Source organism: Nasonia vitripennis, chromosome 1 (assembly GCF_009193385.2).
Source record: "Nasonia vitripennis strain AsymCx chromosome 1, Nvit_psr_1.1, whole genome shotgun sequence".
NCBI lineage: Eukaryota > Metazoa > Arthropoda > Insecta > Hymenoptera > Pteromalidae > Nasonia > Nasonia vitripennis.
Window position 1 is genome coordinate 29,489,724 of NC_045757.1, and position 14,191 is coordinate 29,503,914.

General features: G+C 40.3%; 2 protein-coding genes across 2 annotated transcripts; both read right to left on the reverse strand.

Moving 5' to 3' along the window:
• Positions 1-1,922: 1,922 nt before the first annotated feature.
• LOC103317567 (speckle-type POZ protein B-like) lies at positions 1,923-2,672 on the reverse strand. The gene has a single exon (XM_032602087.1). It carries the CDS (start codon positions 2,670-2,672, stop codon positions 1,923-1,925), a length of 750 nt encoding a protein of 249 aa, XP_032457978.1.
• A 3,185-nt stretch (positions 2,673-5,857) lies between these two features.
• Positions 5,858-6,919, reverse strand: LOC103317566 (speckle-type POZ protein B-like). The gene has a single exon (XM_008215927.1). It carries the CDS (start codon positions 6,917-6,919, stop codon positions 5,858-5,860), a length of 1,062 nt encoding a protein of 353 aa, XP_008214149.1.
• Positions 6,920-14,191: the final 7,272 nt, after the last annotated feature.

Genomic DNA, 14,191 nt, shown 5'->3' on the forward strand with positions numbered 1-14,191 from the left:
GAGCACCCTCCTTAATAGCGATGCCAGGGCGCGTACACACCGGATCGCGAGAGACGCGATTACACGCGCCCAGAGCAAATACCCAGAGCCGAACAACGAGGACGCGCCACTTGATTTAATTAAAGCGAGCAGCGCCGCTGCAGGTCCTTTACACCTTCCTCCCACGCGCTCAACGCTTCTCGTTTTTCTTTTCTCCCTCGCGCTCGACTCGTCGACGTTTATTTTGATTTCGATTTAATTGCGCGATCGTTACGCGGAACTCGATTATTATTATTATGTGCGAGGCTCGATCGCGCGTGAAATTTCCGGGGAGTGATGCAAGAGCGAAGCGGGAGTCTTTTATCGGGGCGTGCATAGCTCTGCAGCGTTGGTTTTGTTGTTTTTTTTTCGAGCTAACGGCGCCTAATTATCGCCGCCGCCGGGAAATTCAATTACCGCGGACTGGGAGGCGCGCTACCGTTTTTCGTTTGATTACGAGATTGACTTTGCTATTCTGGATATTGGTGGATTTATGGTTAACCGAGTTTTGCTTTTGTTGAATGGAGTGTTCGCTTGTACGTGTACCTTGAAAAAGTTGATTTTAGATCGTAGATTATACAACGTTTCATTATTGTCCAAATGTTTACAAAGTATAAGCGCAGTAAAAGTGAAAGCTATTCAAAGATGCAAACATTTTACAATCATGAATAATTAAATAAATAACTCTGCTGGTAATGTGAAAGGCTTGTAAAAAATTTAAGAATAAAATTATCAGCAAATAAACGACAAAAGTTGCTCAAAAACAATAAGTCGCAAATCAGTTTCATAAGATGAATATTAAGCATAACTTTCAAGCTAATAAATTGAGTGTTATTCTTATAGTTATCGTTAGCTGTACAAAACGCATTTCTTTTAATTACTATCGAACCAAAAACTTATTTAAAACGTATACAGGGTTTTGAAATTTGTTTAAATAAAAGAAATATTGTCACGGAGTTACAATAGCTTCTCCGATGATGACTAATATGGCGGCCACTGTCTGAACAACAAACAATCCTTCAAAATATCACTGTAATAATTGAATTTTGTTTCATACTAATAATACAGTTCTTTTGCACCAAAACTAAAGTGATAAAATAACCATGTGCCGCGAATGCACACCAAACGCATCTCCACTTCAAGATTACCGAATAACAGCACATCGTCTGCCAATCATCATAAATCGTAGTTTAATGAATTTCACATTCGAGGCACAAAGGACAGGCGCGCGTGTGGACAGCACGCACAATAAGAACGCTCGGAAAAGAGACAAGCAGCGACCGTTTTAATCGCCGCGGGCTGTCGGACTTATTTACGTCGATTGAATTTTTCGTCTCGTCGGTGGCTACGACGTACGATCTCGTGAGCGGCTGCAGCGCCGCAACAGCAGGGGGCTCTCGTCGATGAATCGCGCCGTATCAGCGTTATCGACCACTTTGCATGCGACAAGAATCCCGAAGAACAAGAGGAATCGAGAGGAAGGATGTTGTATGCGGAGAAAAAATCGATGATTTAATGAGCCGACTAGACGACGCGGATGCGCTGACAGGATGAAAAACGAAATAGTTTGTCGGTTTTTAAAATGTACGTTATAATATTAATTATTAATTCTTTTACTGAATTTATTATTGCAAAACAGGGTCCAATAGTATTTTTTTGTTTCGAATATATCTTTAAAGGTGCATATTTCATCAATACTTTTTTTAAAAATAAATATAGAAAATAAAAATATTGTTTTTAAATAAGATTTAGAAAAACACAAGATTTGGTATTTTAAATTTATTGTCAAACTAATTTGTATTCATAAAATAGCTATGAACAGCAATATTTCTATTGTTATAAAAAAAAACAAAGTAATATATTTATCAATACAAAAATATGAAAAAATCCATGCTCTAAGAGAGCTACTTCTTCTTGTATGCGATTGCAAGGCAAACTTCGCATAGAAGGTCTGGTATGTTGGTCAACGTTTTGAAATTTGGTATTTTCAAAACATTACTCGAGCGCGAAACAATAAACTTTATTGCTTTAGATTTCAAATTGCTAGCGTTATGCCGATCGGCAAGCTTGAGAATGTCTACAACTTTATCGTTGGATACATTTTTACCCATCAACTTTTCACACTTGTCCTTCAGTCCATCGATGTCATACTTATCCGCAGCAAACAAAAGATCGCCAACGCTAAGCTCCATGTTGTCGATCTCAAGGTTAATCTTGCCGCAGTATATGAAACGAAGCATTTCGACGAAAGCGCTGTATTTGATATCTTCCATCTCTATCATCCGCTCCTGTTTTTCCCTCATCTCGTTGTTAAACATGGCGGAGAAAACTGGACTGCTCTTTACGAGAATACACTTGTGCGCGTGTAAAATTTTACCCTCGACCATGAATGACACGTCGCTGAAAGCACTGCTGTCTAAGAGGTTTTCGTATCTATCGAACTCTTCCAGTCGCTGTGTTTTCTCTTCTTCTCTCACGCAATCGTCTTGATTTGCCCTTTCCTTGTCACCGGATGCGTATATTTTAATTTCGCACTCGATTACTAATTTCAAAGAATTGTGAAGTAATCCATTCTCTCTGTTGGATACGAAACTCGTATCAACAAAATCGTAGAATCCCCACATTGCTTCTGCATCGTTTTGAGTGTTGTACATTTTTTTCTCGGTAATCTTAGTTCCAATGACTTTGTTCTCGTCGTTTACGAATCCAAACGAGGTGGTCGCTGTGACGACGTTTTTCGAAAAATTGTACAGTGCGATAGATACCGATTTACCGTGATATCCTTTTACGCCTTTCGGGTATAACCACAATTGCCACTCGAACGCTGTCGCGTCAACTGTTGCTTTGAATTTAGGCGACCTCATCTTTTCTCCTGATTTCTTGAAATTGAAATCTAAATAGTCGACTGCCCAAGTGTACTTGTACGATTGTAGCTCCGAGTTGATCTTTCCGACGGCATCCTGATTGTTGGTAACCATCTCGACGGTTTCAAATTTGACACTGTTGAGATTCGCTTAAATCGCACAAGCACTTTTCACGTCACTGTCACAGTTTTATTGGACAACTATGTTATCAATAGGTTCATCACACGACACTTTAGACTAGATTAGTAAAATCAGTATTTGGCTATTCTTTGTCAAGATAAGTAGATATACGGTCGTAAAAACAATACAGCAGGCACATTGCCGCGCGTAAGGAGTTTCCACGATAAACGTTACCGCTTGAGAGCAGAAGGCTTACTGAATCGTATGGTACTCTTCATAACAAAACTGAGACCCGAATATCACTTTTCAGAAAACATCGGCTTATAGTATACATATACATTTATACATACTGACTCATCTATTATCTAACTACAGTCCAGAAAAACTGAATAGTCGGAATTTCGCCGTAGACGGCTTAATCTTCTGCTTGCAATGCATGTTTTATAACCCGAAACTTACTCTCTCCTTCTTTGAATTACTTGTTTGTGAAATATTTTTTACATACGAAACGAATATTATTCAAGTTTATCAAAAATTCTATGCTGTGTTGGCACTGATTTTTATACAGTGCAAAGATTTCTGAAATTTAATCAATTTAAAAATAAAAAAATTACCCTTTACTGGCAAAATATCAAATTACAAGAAATTTTATTTTATTTCATCGTTAACTATACACAGGATAACGATAGGTGGATGTTTGAAAAATAGGAGAATAATAATATTTTCTTTAATGTCTACGACACGTAAAATACGCATTTATTGGTAAATAAAATCTGTAAGCAATAAAATAAACAAAATTTACAATTTTGATTGAGAATACCTATGATAACACAAGTTGAATATTACAAAAGAATCTTTATTTTTGCAAGACAATGACAAATTTCACAAAGTATATTCGGCGTTTCGGTTAACGTATTAAAATCTGTTATTTTGTCAATTACATTCAAATTACAAACAATAACCTGCATCGATCTTATCTTCAACGATTTCTCCTGATGACGATCCGCAAGCTTAACGATTTCCACGGCGTTATCGATCCGCAAATATTCAAACATCAGTTTTACACACATGCGTTTCAGTCCATTCACACAATATACACCAGCTGTAACTAAAAGATCTGAGACAATCGACTTGACATTGGCATTATTAATCTCGATGTTTATTTTACCAGTGTATACAAAGCGAAGCATTTCAACAAAAACTTTATATCTAATATTTTCAATGACCAAAATTTTACTTTCTTGATTTTTTCTGATTTCACATTTGAATTGAGCTGCAAAAACAAGGCAGCTTTTGGCGAGAATGCATCTATGGGCACGCAACGTTTTACCTTCAACGATAAACAATATGTCACTAAATATATCGTCATTCATAATAGTTTCGTATTTATCTAATTGCTCAAGTCGTTCTTCGTTCACACTTAAATCATCTTCTTGGTCGCTGTGCTCTATGTTTCCTTCTTCTAGTAGTTCGACTGCACAAGTTTCGTATATTATTATTTCGCATTGGATCGCTAGAAAGCCATTATAAAATATTTCATTTTCATTCTCATTTATAAAACTTCGTTCTATGAATTTTTCAACTCTCCAATTTGCTTCAGAAACGAGTTGTGTGTTGTATGTTGCCATATTTATAGTTCTCTTTCTGATAACTCTGCCTTTGGTATTAATAATGCTAAAAGAAACGGCGGCTGTGACAATGCAATTTGAATAATTGTAAAGTGAAATATTTAAATCCTCCTTATTTCCACATCCGATGCCTTCTGTATACAACCGCAGTTGCCACTCAAATTTATAACAATCAATAGTCGTTGTAAACTTGGGAGATCTCACCCTAGTGTTGTTGTAATGTGTGGAATAATTCGCATGAAAATTGTCTTCAGTGATTGTCCACTTGTAGTTGTATGTTTTATTACCAGCGTCGATATCAGAGACGATATTACCAACCACGTTATGACTATACATCTCGACAACAACTTGAATCTTGATTTATATTGATTTATTGCTTCTTATATGAGCTATTGTTTATGTATTCATGCAATGAATAGATTTGCTAATAACGATAAATGGCATAAAAATAGTCAGCATAAAACTTTTTGCACAAAGTAAGCTTCATATATACCGAACTGTTTAGTTCGATGGCATTACATCTAGTAGCAAACATAAGGGTTCACAATTTTCCACAAAGTATATATAGGTAATCGTATGTAGATATACACGAGAACAATTTACGAATATCACTTTGTTCGGTACCTTTTTGTTGAAAATCTAAGAAATATTTTATAGGTGATGTCACTTCTTAATTAAAAGCTGTAAGCACTGATCGTAAATGGCACGAAGTACAGTTTGACTCTTCCTTTTTCTTAAAAATATACTATGGTAGCCGTCCTTCTTAATCCTTATATGTTAATTTAAATAAAAATATCCTTCTATGTTATCATTGAACGACCACGTGACCACGTTCTGAACGATGAAAAATGCAAGGACGGCAATTCGCATGACTGCGTCACTTCGAGGTATAACCGCTTACTGATTTGATCAAAGTTTGTATTAAAATAACGGTTTACACTTTCATTCGTTCATCACACAACAACGGTATGGATTTATAAGTATGTTTACTATAGTAAAATTTAGAGTAGGGATATTCGATATCTATAACAGCCAAATTCGTTATCTGGAACGACGAGCCTTCTACGCTCATAGGCAAAATTAAAATTGTTCACAACCACACAAGCATTTTAAATGATTCACAAACATTAAACTATTATCATAAAAGTGCGAGAATTAATTTTATTCACAATGCAGACCTGCTGCTGCTTCTATTAAATTCGTACTTATCGCTCTTTAACATCATCATTATGCTTTCAAAAACTTTCCGTGGCTAGCAATAGCATGGCAAACTTCGTAGAGTATATTCGGCGTACTAATCAACAACTCGAAATACGGTATTTCGTTGAGTTCATAACTATGCAAGACGATTAGTTTCATTGCCCTGAATTTCAAGTATTGCACCTCGTGCCGATTGGCAAGCATAAGGATGTCCACGGCGTTATCGATGCACAAATCATCGCAAATTAACTTTACACACTTCTCTTTTAGTCCATCTATCGAATATTTATCGGCTGCAAACAATAGTTCTTCGGAAGTAGACTTGACACCATAGTTGTAGAGACTGATTTTACCAGCATATACGAAGCGAAGCATTTCGAAAAAGACATTGTACTGCATGTCGTTGATTCTGACAAGGTTTTCTCGCTTTTCTCTCATCTCATGCTGGAACATAGCAGTGAATACAGGACTGCTTTTCGCGAGAATGCACTTGTGTGCCTTTAATATTTTTCCTTCGACGACGAACGACACATCGCTAAATGCGTCGTTATTCAGGAGATGCTCGTATTTGTCGAATTCTTCGAATCGAAGTACGTTATCCTGTTCTATTTCCAACAGTTCTTTCTTCTCTCTTTCCTTTGCGCAAGTAGCATATACGTGTATTTCGCACTCGATGATAACTTTGGAGAAACCATGGATCAAATTATTATCTCTTGATATGAAGCTCTTGTGGGTAAAGCTTGGGATTGCCCAAATCGCTTCAGATTTGTGCCTCATGTCATGCCTTTGTTTATTAGTTGACATAATTTGAACAACTTTGTTATCAGTGTCGACAAAGCCAAACGAAACGTTCGCTGTAACGACGTTGGTTGAAAAGGTGTAAAGCGCAATAGTCACAGTTTCGGATCCTTTAACTTCGCTCAGAGACAAGCGTATTTGCCACTCGAATTCCTTGCCATTGAAAGTTGCTTCGAATTTCGGTGATCTTAGCTTTTCTCCAGGTTCCAAATGCCTTAACTTGAAGTCGTCGAATTGCCAAGTGTATTTATAAGATTGTATCTCGCAGTCAATCCGGCCGACGATAGGCATCTTGGTTATTGAAAAAATGTGCACGAAATATCGTCGACAAATCTTCACGAGCCCCGATTATGAATTTTGAAGTCGTTAAAAGTTTTCTGGCTTGTCAAATATGTAAAAATTATCTCTTCTGCTGCTGTATACTCGATACGAATACAGCTTCCAGTTTTGCTGGTGAATAGCGCTTCGCAAACTGTCACTGGCTACAGAAATCTTTGGACTAAGAGTACGCATTTATAAACACCTTTCGTGTTCTGATGTGAAGTTGTCTAGATAGAGATAATTCAGAAGTGGGAATTTGCTACATTCACTCTACTGTCCATTTGCAATCACTCATTAATCCAAAATCATTATACCCAGGACTTTAATTTTCCGTTTAAATATATCAACATTTTTAATGAAAATATTGTTAAGAAAGCAGCGTAATACCGTGTTTTCCCCTCGAAACTCAAAATTAAAGTACCAACAGGAGCACGTGCACTCAGAGAGGCATTCGCACTCTCGTTACCCGCTAGAATTATCGGTCCGCGAAATAAGTCAACGGCCGCTAGCGCGAAATGCGCCGTTGCCGCCTCTCATTCTCTCTCTCTCTCTCTCTCTCTCTCTCTCTCTCTCTCTCTCTCTCTCTCTCTCTCTCTCTTTTGCGTTATCCTGTACCTTTTACTCTCCCCTTATTTACCTTTATTCTCGACCTCGAGACTCCTCCCAGGCCTCCCCCGAGGGCCATTCCTATTTGTCCTCCTGAGAGCGAAACCGTGTCGCTATGGCTCGTGCGAGCGCGCCTCAAGAAGCAGAGAAAGAATATTTCGAAAGAAGAGACTCGATTACGCCGGGATTAAATTAGATTCAATATTAAAATTTTACCCAAAGCCCGAAATACTCTAAGACTCGAGGCTCTGTAGTTTTAAGGCTGCCTTCTTAATGAATAATTAAGGGCTCAGTGCTATATTGAGACGTGTATAACGGGTTCATTGTAATTCAGGTGCATCTTTTAATACAACGAAGTTTTATGTGAAATATAAAAAACGACAATTAAAATTGATTTTGATGTAGTGCGCATGAGAGTAGATAATCAATAAATACCGATGGCTACCGCAGTGAAGCATTTCAATCAGTCCCGAAATCTCGAGCCGCATCTCCATATTCCTGAGTAATCCACTCTTGCATTCTTACGTACCTTCTCGGCGCAGAGATTAAGATCGCCGAGTCGAGCGCGGGTAGGAATAAAAATTCAGATATATATATATATATATATATATATATATATATATATATATATATATATATATATATATATATATATATATATATATATATATATATATATATATATATATATATATATATATATATATATATATATATATATGTGTGTGTGTGTGTGTGAATATCTATATATCCCGAGAAAATTAGAAAGAGCCGAGCGCAGCAGGTAAAACTCGTCGTCGGCAGCCTGTTTTACGGCCGTCGAAACAAGCCCGACGCTTACGACGACGACTACGACTACGCGAGCTTGCATCTACGCCATGGCTTTCGCGTATAATGCTCCTCTGGCTTTTAGAGCTTTCTTCTGCCATGGTGCGGGGAAGGAGAGTGGGAGAGAGAGAGAGAGAGAGAGAGAGAGAGAGAGAGAGAGAGAGAGGGAGCGAAATCAGAAACTCTTTTTTATTACTTTCGGACTTTTAAAGCTCGCTGTTGGCGCGCGAGCTTTTCATGGCGATTTAATGACATTCGAGAGGGCTTTTTATTAATTCTTCAAATTGATAGTGCCGCGACGAGAGTTTTTTTTTCAAATATTGTTTTAGTAAAAGAAGATAATAGCAAGAATGGTTCTTCGATTTTTGTTTAATTCATACGCCAAGCTTACTCAATCAAGCACATATTATTGAAGTAATTATCCGTAATTCATTGCGTCCTGTAATAACCTAATAATTCACATCATAGTAAAATATTGAAGCTTTTATTATACACACGCTAATGTAGTTTACTCTCAGACGAGCCTCATAATAAAACCTGCCAAATCCAAGTCTGTGACCACGACAATCATCCGAAAAAAAATTTACCGACCATAATCGTTAACTCCCTGGTTCGACGCATAATTTACGCACCGGTAAATCACTCGCTGCCGAAACAGAAAAAAAAGGAAGTCCATAAGAGAGCAACCGCGGGACAAACAAAAAGCTCCGCCTTCACCATCCGAAAAAAGGACCGCCATTAAAATGTGCGATCCGACTCGTAAAAGAAGAACGTGGCTCGCACAGAAGGTCGCGCGCGCGCGTCGTCGTATCTAACCAGCGTTTTACAATGCGATCAAACTCGCGACGCGCTGCTGTAAATCAAATACTCTCTGCCGAAAAATGTCCTTAAAACGCGCCTGTACACGCAATAAATTAATAGGCCTTTTACGACCCAGCTTTTCAATTAAATCCGTACGATCGAAAACTCATCGTTATGAGCACGCGAGTGAGAGAGAGATAGTCGCCTTTTTCGGACAGTCGATGAATTGTAGGTGGACACGGAGGAGGTGGAACAAAACAGCCCCTTTCGCTTTGTCGTATTCGCAAGCGCGACATGGCCAGGATTAGTCGATTGAATAATTCATTGTCGTCGGCCTTGTCAAAGAGACATGGAGGTTGTAAGTGTGTGTGTGTGTGTACCTGGGTATACTCCTTTTGCCTTTCTTCGCGGCCTTTCTTGTGCGACGTCAACTCTCTTGCGTCCTTTTCAGACTTCATTTTTGCTCTTGCTGTGGTTCCCACAGAAATAGCAAAAATCGAGTCTGTAGTGGCCGCGCATTTAGAGGGTATGCAACGTACGGTCGAGAGAGTAAATAAATATTTGTGCGCTTACATATATTGGCTGGTGATTTGAAATTTTGGCTCGCAGTTAAAATTAAGTGATTTGCGGAAAAATCTGCTGTGAATTTTACTGTTTAGTGTGATCAATTTATCTGCGCTGTGAACGCAATAAAAATTAATTCTTTCAGAACAAATAATCATCTCAAAATCATGACGTTAGCTGCCAACACGGACATTCTCCTTTCAATTTCAATTTCATTTTGCTCTCTTGGCCGACCGCGCCGACGTCCTCCCTTTATTTTCTCTCTTTCGTCGCGCACATACGCCTGTGTACGTGTCAACGCAAGATACATACACCGCGCTCATGAACACGCGAGACCAACTGGGCCGAATCACTCATAATTCGCTACATCTCTCCTGTCTTTTTCTCCCCACTATACCTCCCGACAGACACACACACAGGTATAAATATAATATCGCTTACCCTCTCCATATCTCCTTTATTTTGTTTCTCCTCCCGGCATACATATAACGATATTCACTCGACTCTCCCGCGGGCCGCGCATTACAAGCGTAAATCTCATTCGGCGACTCGGGCAATAAAGCCGATCGATAATTTATTCGCGGTATCGCGGCGAGCCTATACGCGCGTTGTGTACGAATTTTTTTTCGCCCATTTTCTCCTTTCGTCGGCGGACGATCAGAATTTATAAGCGGAGAATCTGCATGGACTCCATACGTCCAAATATAATCGAGCGACGTTATCTCTTTTCTCCCTCCTTGGGAACACTTGTAGCCGATGCGATTTAAAAGGCTGCGCATGTGAATGGCGATCGGCTCTCACTCGACTGCACTTGATTAAATAAACGCCGTGTAATATAACGTTCGGGGAATAAATATTCGGCTTTTATGCGAAGTTAACGAGTATTTATCTCCGGGGCAACCTGTTAAAGCATTATTGCGCGCTTGCTTGCTCGCTTGCTCGCGCTTATGCGAGTTAAAAGTATAGATTGTTTCTTGGGCGCAGCTGCGCCGCTGAGGACAAGCATTTTATTGCCGAGCTACATTTCTTCATCGAATGCGTGTTTATGAGCCAGCTCGATTCGCCGAAGAGAGAGAGGGACGAGGCTGTGGGCCGGGGATTATTTATATTTGTGTGCAAAATAAACCTTGAGATGTTTTGTTAATAAAAGGAGGATTGAAAATTTATAACGAGATGTAATGAAATTAGCCGAGGGACCGAGCGAATGAAGAGGCGTAATGATAACAGGGAAAATGTTCTTAAAATCATTCAAAAATAATTGTATAATTCAAAGTTTTATTCCAGTTAATATATACGAGAGAATAATACCGCGAAACGTGTTTTCAAGGCGGATATTACACACCGCGCAGTCCCAAAAAAAGAAAACAACCGAAACCCAAAGCCCGCCCATCGGACAAGCCGCACTTTCTCATTCTAACATCCCATACACACACACACACACACTCCTAATTAACTATCCAATAATGAAACTCGGAAGTAAAACCCCCCGGTATTTTTTTCAACCCTCCTCCGGGTAAAAGAAGCGCGCAACAGTCTCTCTCTCTCTTTCTCTCGGAAAACGTAATTACGCGCCGCAGATCCACGGGCTTTAGCGTCGCGAATAAGAGCTCGCGCGCAACACACGCGCAGAGAAAGAGAGCCTAAAGGAATGATTAACGAACGAGAAGCGCAACTGAGCAATTACATCTCGCGCTAATCCGTATAAATTCCAGAGGCTGCAGATCCAAATTTACAGAAGCGGCTGGTGCGTCCACCACGTGCGTCTCGGCGTCGGGCTGTTCGTTTTGTTCTGTTTTTTTACCGCCTAATCCAAGCGGCCGCTGCACACACGCGCGGGAAAAAAGGCAAAGAAAGAATGTATATCCCCCAGAACTTTAGCTCTCGGGCGGTAAAGCCAGCGGCAGTGGCGTATCTGCAATATTGGTCGGGGTAATGGGAGAAACGGAGAAGCGCCCAGCTGAGGCCCAGAGAGCGAGCCAGCGAGAGTGAGAGAGAGAGAGAGAGAGAGAGAGAGAGAGAGAGAGAGAGAGAGAGAGAGAGAGAGAGAGATGAGTCATTGGTCGCATTGGGAGCATTATAGCGCGCGCGAGTGGCCTGGGTCCGAATTCGCGGGTATAATAATAAATAGCCGGGCTTAGCTCCGCTGCTTCATTAATTTCCCTGAATAATCCAAGATACTCGATATTTTAAGAAATTTGCCGATATATATTATACCTTCGATCTCTTCGTCTATATATATGTATGTAGATACGCCTTTTACTAGCCGCGTGTAACACCGGGCGCTTTCGGTCTGATAAAGCGAATAACGTATGTATAATCTATGGAATTTTGCGCAGAGGATTAATGGTTTTCCGTAACCGACTGGAGCGAGGGCCCGGAGGATAGTCATAATCAATGTGAATTATTGCGCGATTAGCCGCGGGGATGTACGCTGATTTTAATAAATCGATCGAGGATGCGTCGCTCGCTCGCTGCTGCAGCAGCTTTCATTAAAACTGATTAGGCGCTGAGGAAAGGAAGGGAATGTTGGGGTTTATATACGTGGGTCGTAGTATATTTATAGATGATCATGAAAGGTGTTGTGTAATTGTGATATATCGCGGCCGCGTTATTGTTTTTCGGGGGAGAGAAGAAGTCTTGTGGGCCGGATGGATTAATGTAAGGAGGTTAATTGGTTTTGGGATGGTTATGATGGCTAATTTTAGGCGTTTTAGAAGAATAGGCTGCAAGTTGATGCAGTGAGGTGAGGGATTGATTTTCGTAAGTAATTTTTGCACAAGATTGTGTATCATATTAATTTGGAAAAAAGAATAAATAATAATCGTACATCCACTTCCCGCTTCCCCAGCAAAATCAAAGCACCCCATACGCGACGCTCGCATCTCTCCCAAAGTCGTAAAAGCAAACGCATATATGTAAATCGAGGGAATCATCAACTCCAGAAGCCACCTGCGCAGCTCGCAAATTGCAATCTACGAAACCTGACGCGCCGCCTTAAACTTGCATAGCCGGTGACGATCCCGAACTCGTCCTCTTCTGCTAATGCTCGCAAGCCCGGCGGAAAAAGCCGATACAGCGGGGCGATAAAGTGATTGAATTTCAGCGTTTCACGCGTCCTCCCGATCTTAGAGCATCGTGCTCTTTCACACCCGCATACATAAAATGCAATCACATCAGCAGCGGCGGCGGCAGCAACGCGCGACAGACGCGTCGAGGATGTGATGCAGCGAGGCGATAGCGTTTCGCCGCTCGTAAACCCAAGAGCGAACGAGATCTATTTAACATATATATATATATATATATATATATATATAGAGAGAGAGAGAGAGAGAGAGAGAGAGAGAGAGAGAAAGAGAGGTTGGTGTGATGCGGTGGAGGCGTCTGCCTGCGAGTATGTGCGAATATTACCAAGGGGGCTTTTTCGAAAGATCGCTGGGATTTTTTTTTTTCGTCGATAGCTGTAATTTGTGGAGTAGTTTTTAAGTGAAAAATTCACAGGGGATGATGAATGGGACAGGAATGGATGAGGAATGTTATACGCGTTCGAAAGGATTACGCTGATATTAAACGTCTTCACTAAGGAGACGTCGGGGCCTTCTATCGATCGAAATGATTAGTCATTTAATCTTAAAAGCTCATCCATGCATGGGTCAATCAATATTACAAGGCTTATCGCGACAAGATATCTTGTGTTAGTTTTCGAAGCAACGAAAAAAATTCAATACCGAGCTGCGGATAGCTTCATCACTCGACTTTTTCCCACTAATCGAATGCCCGGATATCTTATCTACTATTTTTTCAATATAAAATTATTCAAACAAGCCAAGAAACCAGCGAACGAAGTTAAATCAATTTTCATCTCCCGTGCATCAATCCCTCTCTCGACCACTTAAATTTTGCCTCAACAAAACTCATCAAACTCAAGCCGATCGAAAATTCCAATCGCCGGTATTAAAAGACAATAAGAAAGAAAAGCAAAGTTGGATCGAGTCGACTGAAGAAGAGCATCGCGTCCCCCTTGCACAGCTATACAGTATTATATGCGCGTAAATATGTATGTATTGTGTGCGCGTGCACAACTATACCCACTCTCACAGCTCTCGTTCGAGCTACAACTATTCTCAGCGTATATATATATATATATATATATATATATATATGGATAAACATTGCTCTTCGAGGAACTCCGTATGCATAACAATGAATCCCCAATGCGAGCTTGCCCGCTCGCGCGCGAGTTACAAGCATCGGACGCCCTCCTCGTCGGGGGAGGAAGAAAGAGAGAGAGGACTCTTGCAGCAGCAGCAAAACGCGGGAGGAGAGACTCTCGCTCTCTTTCCGCGTGATGAGGGAGGAGAGAGAGAGAGAGAGAGAGAGAGAGAGTGTTATAATTTGCATGTAGCGAGAGAGAGAGAGAGAGAGAGAGAGAGAGAGAGAGATTAG

Coding starts and splice junctions, on each gene's coding strand:
- LOC103317567 (XM_032602087.1), bottom strand. CDS start 2,672: ATGTACAACACTCAAAACGATGCAGAAGCAATGTGGGGATTCTACGAT.
- LOC103317566 (XM_008215927.1), bottom strand. CDS start 6,919: ATGCCTATCGTCGGCCGGATTGACTGCGAGATACAATCTTATAAATAC.